At 51.4% G+C, this 12,470-nt stretch overlaps 1 protein-coding gene across 5 annotated transcripts in view; it reads left to right on the top strand.

Annotated features, from left to right (window-relative positions):
* Tns1 (tensin 1) overlaps positions 1 to 12,470 on the top strand; it is a 207,111-nt gene that overhangs the window by 31,452 nt on the left and 163,189 nt on the right. For all 5 annotated transcript variants that reach the window (XM_021664289.2, XM_060368608.1, XM_060368603.1 and 2 more), the window contains exon 2: positions 11,063 to 11,177. In XM_021664289.2, the coding sequence (XP_021519964.1) occupies positions 11,063 to 11,177 (115 nt within the window). The remainder of the gene's footprint in view (positions 1 to 11,062; positions 11,178 to 12,470) is intronic.

Below are 12,470 nucleotides of genomic sequence, written 5' to 3'. Positions count from 1 at the left end.
GCTGGGGGAAGGGGCTTTAGATCAGCGTCAATGTCCATATGTGGCTTGCTCACCCTGTCTCTATTCTAGGCAGTTAGTCCTCAGGAGGCCTGGCAAGCTGAGGGCAAGCTGAGGCTGAGAGAAGTCAGAGGAGGGACCAGGAACCTAGGGGCACTTTGTGGAGAAGGGTCTCAGGTGGCCCATGGGCTGGGTGCTATGGAATGTCTGCCTATAGATTGAATACCGTAGAGTGTTTCATACAGGGGATGTTCCCATAGTTGGCTGGGCTGCTGCCACCTGTAAGGTGGGGGAGGTGGTGGTGTTGGCCCAGTTCATGTCTGGGCTGTGGATGTGGTAGGCAGGGTGTCCTGCAGGAGGGATGCAGTTAGACTCTCAAGGATGACATCAAGAGGACTCAAGTAGGTACATCTGCTGAGAGGTTTTGAGAGAAAGGCCTCAACCCAGTGGACCTCAATTTCCCCATGGGTGGAGAATTGAATTTTCAGAGGGCCTGTCAGAAGAGCGCATCTTAGTGTCTTGGGCAGTGCCTGGCTCATAGGTCCTTGAGTAGGGATGGCCTCCCTGGGAACAGGGGCTAGTGATCAAGATGGGTGTGAACAGCCTTCCTTAAGCTTTTATAAGTCCAGTGGAGCCTTCATCTTCCCCTCTGTTCTCTCCCCACCGTAATGTTCCAGCTCTTATCCCTACCACTGACCCTTGTGCATTTCTCCAGGGGAAGGGCACACACAGGCAGAGGGGGCATCCTGGAATGTCCCGTCCTGCCTGAGGCAGCTGAAGCCATTCTTCTTTCTCCTGAGTGGGCGTTGGCCAAGCTGGGGTTTGTCGGCAGCAGGATGGGAGAGGTCTTGGTGGCATCTATCAGAAGAAGGGCCTGGATGGAGGTTGTGGAAACTTTCCATGGAGTCAGTTTGCACTGATAGGTGCCTGGCAGTATGGCAGGTGTGGGGACTTTGACACTAGACAGTTCTGGGCCCAAATCGTAGCTCCATCATTCATCCGATGGACAATATTAGTTAAGACAGTTTCCAGTTTCTCTGCCGGTAAAGCAGTGAGACACATAAAGTTCAATCAGAAGATGGGAGACCCAGGCATACTGCAGGCATTGAGAAAATGTTGACCTCTCTCCTACTCCATATCTCCTCCCTAGCCTAGGGGATCCCCTGTACCCTGATGTGATGGGGCTGGATGTCTGTGGGAAGGACATGGCGGGACAGGACTCATGTGGGCCGCATCTCTCCTGACACAGGGACTCTGCCTAGCTCTCCTGGAGCCAAGAACTGGTTAGCTGTGCAGCCTGACTGAGGCCAGTCAAGACAGGGTCTAGAGAGAGCAGGCCTTGTGCTCAGGGCATGTGGATTTGCATGTTCACTTCGGGGACATCTGAAGATGTTGCATCTATGAAGTTGCACATCTGTGGCCCAGACTCCCCACAAACCCTAGGAGTCAACCTTGCTTCCTTAGCTGAGGAACATAGATGTGCATTATTCATAAGCTGGTTTTCCCGTCAAATGCTTCCAGTTGCCATTACACAGTTAAGTGGGGTTTATTTAGAAAATAATTACACATCTATTAATTGAATGTGCTGGTATGGGGTGTGGTGGCAGACTGCAGCCCTTCCTTCTAGGGAAGACACCGGCTCTCAGGCTGCACAGTAGCTCGTTTTGGCCCAAACCAGGGACTGGAACCAAGCTCGGCCACTCACCCTGCTGTGAGCGGGCCCACTGGCAGAAGACAGGTCTCTTGACTTTTCTGGACCTCACAGAAACTTGGATACCGTTCTCCAAGGCCAGCTGCAGACGATGACAGGTCTCAGTTTCCAAGCTGGGGTCCTTTTGAGGGCTGAGTGAATATTTCAGTTAGAAGCTTTCTAATGAGGCCCCGTGCTCCTTGAGTAGTTCTGGCCATGCGGCTCCTCCACTGGCCTTCTGCTCTGAACCTTATCCCTCTACTTCTCTTTGACTGATGGAGGCTGCAAGGCCCTAACCAGCACCAGAACCAAGCCCCCCTGATGCAAAGATCTTTAATGTGACCTGTGAGGCACACAGGTCAAGGAGAAAAAGCACATTGTCTTTTCATGGGATTGATAGGAGTGCCACATGCCTAGGTTTGACCCTGTCCCAGCACCCAGCACTCCTGAGCTGTGTGACTCTGGCTGAGCTCTTTACATCTCTGTGCCTTGGATTTTCCTACCAACATAGATTTTTTTCCCTACTGCTATTGATGGAGCACAGGGCCTCACACATGTTGATGAGCTTTCTGCTGCTAAGCCATGCACCCAGTTGCTAAATTTTCAGTGGGAATTCACACACCATTAGGCAAATGCCTCACAAATACATGCATACAAATGCTCAGTCAATGATGGCTCTCCTAATACCTAGCAGGAGAGGCAGGATAGAGCATGATCTCCTGCCTACCCTGGCAGGGCTTTTCATTTTGGCAGTTCTTCATGGCAGAGTACTCAGGGTCAGTGTAAATGGGGTCACCCGGCATTTTGCAAAGGCCCCCAGTGTCTTCCTCTACAGAGGTCAAAGCATGACTTGTCTGGGTGCAAATCCTGCTTCCATCACTGTGCTGGTTAGGGTGTTTTTGGTTTTGGTTTTGTGTTTGTTTGTTTGTTTTGGTCAGCTTGAGTGACCCCCCCCCCAAAAAAAAAGAATTGCTTCCATCAGTCTGATCTGTAGGCAAGTCTGTGGGGTATTTTCTAGATTCATGATTGATGTGGGATGCCCACTGTAGGTGGCACCATCCCTGAGCATGTGGGCATGGACTCTGTCTGTCTGTCTGTCTGTCCATCCATCCAACTATCCATCTATCAATCTACCTACCTATCTACCTACCTACCTACCTACGTATCTACCTACATATCTTTTGTTTTTGGGGGGACAAGGTTTTCCTCTGTAGGCTTGGCTGTGGTGGACTCACTTTGTAGACCAGACTGGCCTCCAGCTCACAGAGATCTGCCTGCCTCTGCCTCCCTGAGTGCTGGGATTAAAGGAGTGTGCCACCATGCCCAGCTTGTGGACTGTATTTAAATGTAAGCTTAGCAAGCTATGGAGAGCAAACTAGTAAGCAGTGTCCATCCTTTAGGCTCCTCCCTGGTCTTCCCTTTATTGGGGACTCTAACCTGGAAGAAGGAATAAACCCTCCCCTCCCCAGGTTGCTTTTGGGTAATAGCTTTCTCTCTGTGCATTATCCATCCATGTATATTCCTTCAACTTGCACAATTTCCTTTGAATCACAACTGGTTCTGAGATAGGAAGGGACAAGTAGTCCAACTTTGGTCAGTGGAGGGGGGAGCATGGAGAAGAAGACGGTTGTTTGAGACCACCTTTGCCAATAGGCTCACTGTTTCTGAGACAAGGGGATGGGCTGGGGAGGTCACTGAATCTCTGGGTTGAAGGAGATCTTGTCCAGCACCCTTGAAGGTGAGGCATGGTTTGGGAGATCACATGGTGAGAAACCAGTTAACTGCTCGTCCACTTAATCTTCTTCTATGCCCTGTGCATCCACGGGGAGGCCTACATGCTTCAAGCAACTTGTAGCCAACCCCTAACTTGTATGAGTGTTAACAAAAAGCAGGGCTAACCTGGACTTCGCGGGGGGGGGGGAGTTATACATACATACATGCATACATGCACACATAACTTTAAAAGATGGTCTTGTGTAGTTCTGGCCAGCCTTGGACTCACTACGTATGGAGAATGATCTTGAACTACATAGACGCTCCTATCTCCACCTCCCAAGTGCCGGGATTAGAGGTGTTCACCAGCATGCCTGGTTTTATGTAGTGCTGGTGATAAATCCAGGGATTTGTACATGCTGAGAAAGCTCTCTACCAACTGAGCTAAGTTGCCGGCCCAGTGATTGTTTTTTTAGAGACAAGGTCTTGCTGTGTAGCTCAGGCTGGCCTTGGGCATGCTGTATAGTCCAGGTTGTCCTCAGACTTGCCACCCCTTTCTTCCTCTGTCTCCTGAGCGCTGTAATCACAGGTGTGAGTCATCGCACTCAGTTCAGGAGCTATATTTTCTTTTTAAGAAAAGATTTATTTATTTTGTGGGGATAAATGTTTTGCCTTGCACGTAGGCGTGTGGGCCAGAAGAACCATGGGAAGTCAGAAGAACTGGAGTTACAGATGGTTTTGAGCCACCATGTGGGTGCTGGGAATTGAACTCAGGGTCTTCTGCAAGAATGCTCAGCACTCTTAACCACTGATCCATCTCCCCAGCCCCAAGGAGACAGAATTTCAAACTAGAGTCATAGAAGAAGTGACTTCTCAGAACACAAGTTATAGGAGATTGAAAACAATGGAGGGAGGTTAAGACAACATGCCAGGAGAGCACCCTTGAACCAGGCATGCCAGTGTGATAGAAGGCCAGTCCTCCTTCCTGGGATCATCACTACAGACAGCTGGGGACACCCCAATCAAAGATCACACTAACTTTGGGGGATGGGGGTGGGGTGGGTCTTGGGGACTTGGGACTTTGTCTCTGACAGATTGGAGTCTTTATTGTATCGTACCTCATCTATGTGACCGAGGCAGCCTTCATGAGCCTCGTTGAAGGATGTCACTGAAGGTTCAAGGAGGGAGCCTCACCAGTCTCTCACCATGGTACTTGGCCCTGTTCATGGACTTCAGATTGTCTGCATCTCTGTGACCCCCTGGTTATGTAGCTGACTTCACTCAGGGAAGCGAAAGGTTTTGAGGCAATGAGGGAGGAAGGGAAGAGAGAGAAAGAAGGGCCAGGGAAAGGAGAAGGGAGGAGAGGAGAGGAGAGGAGAGGAGAGGAGAAGAAAAAGAACGGAAGATGGAAATAGAGATGTCAAGGGTGAGTGAGGAGAGTAGTGAGAGGTAGAAAAGGTATCTGTGGGTGAGCGGGAGGCAGGCTTTGGGCCCTGGTCTAAACAGGTTCCCCACGGGAATTCTAACTGTTGAGTTTAAAGCAACCAGGCATGGGATTTAGAAGATTTCCCTGGTGGGGAGGTGGTTCCTGGACAGTTGTAGCTCTGTGAAGTCCATGTCAGGATAGCTGGGCCAGTGGAATGGCAGTATGTTGCTAGGGAGATGCTGGATGGAGAAGTGATCAGGATGGATCACACTGAGGAACCAGGCATGGGGGTTGAACCAGAACCTGGGACCTGGGTACCTAGCTCTGCTTTTATGTGAGAAAGCTGAGCTTATCTTTAAAATGGATACCAAGGGGGCAGGGATACACCCTAGTGGTAGAGGGCCTGCCTTGAATGTAGGAGGTTCTGGGTTCAGACCTCAGTACTGCTATTTTTTTAAATAATTAATTCATTTTTTTTTAAAATTTTCTGTGCATTGGTGTTTAGCCCGCATGTATGTCTGTATGAAAGTGTCAGATCCCCTGGAACTGGAGTTACAGACGGTATTGAGCAGCCATGTGGGTGCTAGGAATTGAACCTGGATCCATCCAGAAGAGCAGGCAGTGCTCCTAACTGCTGAGCCATCTCTCCAGCCCCTGTCTTGCTACTTTTTTTTAAGAGGCTACTGAGACATGAAATGATAGCTTGTGGGTGCAATAGGTGGACCTTGGCTTGGGCATAGCCTTGTGTGGATTTGGGACGGACATTTGGAAGTGGGCAGTGGGCATGGGGACTGACAGGGAGGGTAGGTGGGGATAGAGGATGGTTTTCCTATTGCTGAGTGAGCACCAGCTGCTTCCTGGACACCCCAGGAGGCTGAGGGAAACATTTTGGGGTGTCATGACCCCTGCAGAGTTGAAGTTGTTCTGATGGTGTTGGGAGAGTCCTGAAGCTGTTGCAACAATCCTAGGCAGAAGCGAGGAGGTTGAGAAGGGTCAGAGGCAGCAGAACTGAAAAAAGGAGAGGAATAAATAGTCTGTGGAGAGAATTAGGAGGCAGAAGTCACAGGATCTGGCAACTAGCTGCTGGGAGGGTGGGGGAGAGCAGGGAGGGGCTGAGAGTGACTCATAGAGTTTTCCACCAGGGTGACCAAGAACATGGGCAGGCCCTTCATTGGGGGCTCAAGAGGGAGGGAACTCTGGGGAACCCTGTGATGTATGTGAAGGTGAGGTCTGCAGGGGGAAGCCTGAAGGACAGGTGCTAAGGGACTCCCAGACTAAGGGCTAGGGAATCTTGAGGGCTGGATGGCCAGGTGGCAGGGGGAGGGTGACACTTATCTCAAGTTTTGGCCATCCTATTTCCTAGGCTGCCCGGCTCTCTGGCTAGAAGACTTCTGCCTTTTCCTAGTCACCCAGAGCTGCCTAGCCACAGAGGAAGGGGCAGAGCTGGGTGACTTTCTCCAAGTGGGTGGAGGAAGCTCTTGGACCCCTTTAGCATACAGCCCTCTGCCTCTCTGCCCCTCAAGGCAGGGAGTTGCCTGAAAGCAGCTTTTCCCAACCAGGACCAGGGCCTGGCCAGGGCCCCTGATGGTCCAGCCAGTTGTACCACACCCTCTGGCTGGCTGAATGGAGAGAGGGGAGGGCTGAGATGGGCCAAGGCTTTAGGCTGAGAAAGCCCTCTGCTGCTGGGGCTTATGGGCAGGGGAGAAAGGCTTCCAGCTAGACCCCTTCCCTTCTGGCTCTGACTTTGGCCTGTAGGGATGTGGGACAGTGCTGGAGCCACCAGGACACCTTCTTCCCTGCATTGTGGCCATATCTCTTTCTGCCTCTGGGCTTGCCTGTTAATCCAGGGAGGGCAGGGCCTGGCTGTGCCCCATGTGGCTGTCTGCCGCTTGTCAGGAAAACGGCAATCATTGTCCTAACAAGCCATCGCCCTTGGATGGCACTGCATGTTTTATGGATTTTTTGGCTTTATGGGGCTCACCCACATCCTCTGCCTGGACCTGAGGAGCAATCCCAGATGGGGAAAGGAGGGCAGGGTGGCAGCCAGACTCAAACACCAAGCCTGCTCTTGTGGCAAGCTCTGCTTCTGGTCTGTTAGGTTGTGGCATCTTCCTTGGGTCTCAGAGGGAGGAGGCTATCGCAGCCTAGACCATCTCTATCACCCTGTGACACTAGAAGCCGTGTGCTGACCCTTTCTACAGCATCTCTGGACACCCCATTTCCTAGTGCAGGAAGCTGAGGCTGACAGAGCCCCTGCGATTCATCCTGGGTGATGGGCCAACTTTTCCTCCCACAGGTTTTTATAGTCTGTCCTCGGGGGCCTCATGTGTCCTTATAGCCTCTCCTCCCTGCAGCTGCAAGCATGTCCCTCATTCCTCCTTCTGTCTACCTCTAAGCTTCTCATCGTACTGAGGACTCTGAGGCCCTCAGAGAAGGTTGTCCATGCTCTCGAGGCTACTCAGCCCAGTGTACTCCAGGCCCAGCCTTCTTCCATCAGAGCCGGATGAGGGGGAAGGGCACCCAGAACTGCCTGGAGGGAGCATGGAGATCAGAGGTCTGGAAACACACCGTCTGTCTTCCAGGTCCACCGTGGGAGGGTTTAAGGTTTAGCAGGGCAGGTAGACAGGACCACAAACCCAGGCATGAGCCTGGATGTTTTCTTGACAGCCTGGAAAGCCTTACTTACCTCCTTCCTGCCTGCTGTGCTGTGGGAAAAGGGACTTTTCCTTAGGCTTTGGGGGAAGGGCTGGACTTGGGGGGCTATAGGGAGGGGAATTTGGGAAGGTTAGCTAGAATGTCAAATTCTGTTTCTTTTAGTAGGGCGGGGGGAGAAGGGAGTCTTGGAGTGCTTTGGGACTTCCTGCCTGCCTCCCTCACATAGCCCTCCAACTGGACTGCAAGTTCCCTCTCTGTTCTACCCCTACTCCTGGCCATGGCTGGGGCCCCTCCCTGGGACGTCTGACAAAACTGACCAGGAGATATGACAGCTACACTCTGAGCTGGGAAAATGAGAGGGGAGACAGCGGGATGGAGGCCGGTAGAAGCCCCTACCCTCCCTGGACCCTGGCTGTCTCTGTGTCGGAATAGCAGACCCCTGCTGGAGTTGCTGGGTGGGGTATCAGGATCTACTCAGTGAGTGCTGCTCCCTATGACCACCAGGAGGCGCTGCTGGACCCTGGATCCTATTCTTGGTCTTGTCCGTTTCCTCTTGCCTTTCACCTAGTCTGCCTGTCTTTGATTTCAAAACAGTCTTAAGCTTCAGAAAGGTTACAAATACTGAGCAAAGCTCTTTCTCTCCTGACTTTGGGACAGTGAGTTGCTGACCTCTATGCCACTCTGAATACATCCCGGATCTCACAAGGACTTAGGTTTCATGGGGCCCAGAAGTCAGTATCAGAGGTTGACAACATGAAGATGTCACTGCCATCTAATTCTCAGACGCCACAGTGTTTCCACCGGGTGTCTCCAAGATGTCCTTAAGGGCCACCACACACATCTAGTTCAGAATCAGCCAGGGCTTTTGTCTGCCCTGTCTGGAGTCGCCTCCTGTCTGGGAATCTGTCTTCCCTTGACTTTCGCAACCTTGTCACTTGTGAAGGCTCCAGGCCTTTTCATCTGTAGACTGTGCCTCTGCTTCGGGTCAGCCCGATGTTTCCTCTTGATTGGATTCATGTTGTGGCTTTTGGCAGGAGTATCACAGACTGACACTTTGTTCTCAGTCACCCCTCCCAGGTGTGCGACTTCCATTCATCCCGCCCTGGGGGACGGTAACTTAACTTTGATCACTTGATTGGCATCTGTCAGGGAAATCTACCTCCCACTTTATTTTTGAGACAGCTTCAGGTCTGTCTCAGGCTGACCTTGAACTCAGGCTCCTGACTGTTGGGATTACAGGTATGCCTCCTCACCCCAATTTTATCCTTTGTGACTTTTATGCACACTGTGTGTGTGTGTGGGTGCGTGCGCATGAGTTTTGAGACTATATTCTGTTGTTATCTACCTTTTGATTTCTTCATTTATTATTTTTCCCCACAATGGGCTCTTTGAAGCCACTTTGCCATCATCATGTGTCCTGGTGCTCGGATCTTCCCTGATGTGGCCTTTGGGAGCTCCTGGGTCCTTCAGTCTGTCCCTCTTTGCTTCCTGGTTCCCCCTTAGCTGTGTGCCTCTATTCATGCTCGCTGTTTGTGACCTGTGCCTTTCTTCTTCTCTGCCCTTATCTTGGTCTGCTCTGTCTGCTTCTCTGTGGCTTGTCTCGTCCTCAGTCGGCTTCCTCCTCCTCCCTCTGTCTATTTCTTCCTGTCTCTTTGGCTTGCTGCCCTGATCCAGTCTCCCTTTGCCTGTGCCTCTCTGTGTTTTGGTGGCACAGAAGTGCCTCCTCAATGTTGTCGGACAGGAGTCTGTTCTGTGGCTGCTTTGTGTGTGGGCCACTCTTCCTCTGGCCGTGGCTCAGAGCTGGGAGGCTCAGGGACAAGGCGCATGAGGAGATCTTAGCGAGCAGGATCCCTCTGCACACTGCAAGGTCCGTGGCCTGGCCTCAGTGTGTTCCCAGAGTGGGCACCAGATGTGTCTGTGCCCTGGATAGTAGTCCTGGCAGAGGAGGGACCAACGTAGACAGAGGGGTTATGTCTGGGCAGGGACTTCCTTGAAGAGTATCCAGAGTGGGAATTCTGTATTCTACATGTGGGGTGAGCCGCAGACTGGGCTGTGTCTGTGCAGAGCAGCAGCTAGCAACCTTCCTAATGCTGTGACTCCCTTAACATAGTTCCTCATATTGTGGTGACCCCCAACCATAAAATTATTCTTGTTGCCACTTCATAACTGTAATTTGGTACTGCTATGAATCGTAATGTAACTATCTGTGCTTTCCAATAGTCTTAGGTGACCCCTGTGAAAGGGTCATTTGACCCCCAAAGGGTCATGACCCCCGTGACCCCTATGACTCCATGATGGACTGTCAGAGTTTTGTGAGTATGTGTTGGTAGTGCTGTCTGGAGGGGAAACTGAAGCTTGTGTGTGTGTGTGTGTGTGTGTGTGTGTGTATGTGTGTGTGACCTGCTGGCCAAATATACCTAGGTAAGTCAGATAAAAGAAGACTCCGACCTGTTGCTCTTCTCACACAAGAAGTCTAGAATAAGAACTTATTTCAGGGGTTGTGGCTGATACTTGTGAGCCCAGCACCAGGAGGTGGAGACAGGAGGGTAATGTGTTCCAGGGCTACATGGTTCACTGGCTCAAAGAAATAAAATAAAACAAAATATTTAACATATTACATTTTCATGAGGACTCAAGGCTCCAAGTTTGACCCCCAGAATATTTTCACAATGTAAAGGACAGAAAATAAAAGTAAAGGCAGAAAGGGCCCCCTGGACTAGTGAAAGCGGTAAATTTGACAGAAGACTGGGAAATGGCATGCTGGGATTTGGGCTAGAGAAATTAGAGATATCCACCGTGGAATAAACTTACTGTACTCACACAATGGAAAACCACATGGCAATGAAGCAGAAGGAATGGCTACCTTACATCAGAACTGGCAAATGTGTCGTGAGGGACCCTGCACATAGTATTATGCCTATGGAGGGTAAGATCCGGTGAAGTAATTTGTTGACAGGAAAAGTCCCAGCAGTTCAGGACTGTGTATGGTTGGCGTGCAGGAGGGCTGTGTGGTTGGTATGCGGAAGGCATTGAGGGTTTGTGGCTGGTGGGGGAGGCGTTAGCTGCAAGGGGTCATGCGGTAGCCTTGGGAATATAGTTACATGAGATGCGCTGGGGCTGGGTGAGTTCTAATAAGTAGCCCTCTCTTCGGCGGGCGTGATCTGTAGTGCCAGGGAAGTAAATCCAGGACCATACACAAGATAGCCAAGTGCCAGGCCGCTCAGCTTTAGCGCTGACTGATGAAGCTGCGCACTTAAACCTGGTCACTTAGTTGTATTTTAAGTTACACTCTAACACCAAAGTAAGCATGAAGAGAAACATGGGCGGAAGCTATGGAGGGTGATCCCTGGGTAGTAAAGTCTGCAGTCACTGTCTGGGCCCTATCCACTGATACGGATGGTCTGGGAGCCTGGGCTGAGTGTCCTATCAACTTTATGCTTGGCCCGTAGGCAAACCTTTCCTACTGGGATACCTGCCTTGGTTTGTTTTCTCTGTCCTGCCAGTTTTTGCTTCTCTGACCTTGCCTCCTTCCCAGGACCCCAGCATTCACATGATTGACCTCTGGGCCTCTCTTCCTACAGCCAGAAGACCTGGATGCCCCCAAGACCCACCACTTCAAGGTGAAGGCCTTCAAAAAGGTGAAGCCCTGTGGCATCTGTCGACAGGCCATCACTCGGGAGGGCTGCGTCTGCAAAGGTACGTGGCTGAGGGGACCCGGGGCACGTTGTTGGACTGGTCTGGCCTAGGGTAGGTGGGGGTTCTCTGCTGGGCACGTGTGTCCATCTCTCATCTGTTGGACGACATCGAACACCTAGATGCCGAGCACACGGAGTGTGTGATGACGTGTGGCAGGTGGCAGTTGGCATGATAATGGTTGAGAGCGTATGAAGGCACAGACCTCACATGTGGGTGGCAAGCAGGTAGCATCTGGTGGTGGTGTGTGGATGGCAGACAGCTGGGGTGAAAGAGCCTTGTGGAAGGTTTGCGGTAGGTGGGAGAAAGTCATGCAGAGGCCTCGGACGGAGATCATGTGTTTAAAAGGTATGATGGTGCTGGGTGGCGGCAGCATACGCCTTTAATCCCAGCATACAGGAGGCAGAGGAAGGCAGATCCCTCGATATTCCCTGAGTTCGAGGCCAGCCTGGTCTACAGAGTGAGTTCCAGGACAGCCAGGGCCACACAGAGAAACCCTGTCTTGAAAAACAAACAAACACAAACCCACCCCCAAGAAAGGTATGTTGGTGTGCGAAAGGTGTATAACTAGATTTGGAAAAGTATGTGGAAGGTTCGTGGTGGGAATGTGGGAGGTACGGGAAAAGTGCGTGTTTGCTATGTGGAAGGCGTGTGGAAGGAAATGTGTAGTCGGAATATGGAGAGTGTGTGGTTGGTGCATGGATGGCATGTGCCTGGCAGCAGCAGGGCAAATAAGCCAAGCCATTGTCCTCCCTTCTGGGTGGTTTGGGTTGACTTTCAGCAGACCCAAATCATGGTGGGCTAACTGGGCCTTTCCAGTCACTATTGTCACCTGCTTTTGAAGGGTCTCTATGTCCTGAGAAGTCTGTCTTATCACAGGTCCTGAAGGGCAGTCGGCACCTGTGACTGACAGCTTCATCCCCCACTTACTCAGCCCTACATCCTGTTTACCACCAGGAGCCCCATGTGGCTGAGTCTCTGGACTTCTCACTATGGCTCCTACCCACTCAGCTACCTCTCCAATCCAGTCTCCAGTAGCTTCCCTAGGTCTGAAGAGTATGCTTCCGGTTACCCCCAAACTCTGGCTTGCAGAGCTCAGCCCTCGTCCTGTCCTGCCCCACGCCCAGGGGCTAATGTCAAAGTATCCTTTATTCGTCTGAAGTAATTGTAATCTTGGAGGCTTACTGCCTCCATCTGCTAACCTAGGCCCAGGTCTGGAAGCCTCTAGCCTTCATACGATCTAATCTAGGCCTAGAATGATAATGGTAGAGAGTTACTGCTGAATAAGCTCACCCT

The sequence above is a fragment of the Meriones unguiculatus genome, chromosome 15, assembly GCF_030254825.1.
Source record: "Meriones unguiculatus strain TT.TT164.6M chromosome 15, Bangor_MerUng_6.1, whole genome shotgun sequence".
NCBI lineage: Eukaryota > Metazoa > Chordata > Mammalia > Rodentia > Muridae > Meriones > Meriones unguiculatus.
Note: the sequence above shows the minus strand (reverse complement) of the source record. Positions and strands in the feature narration are given on the sequence as shown.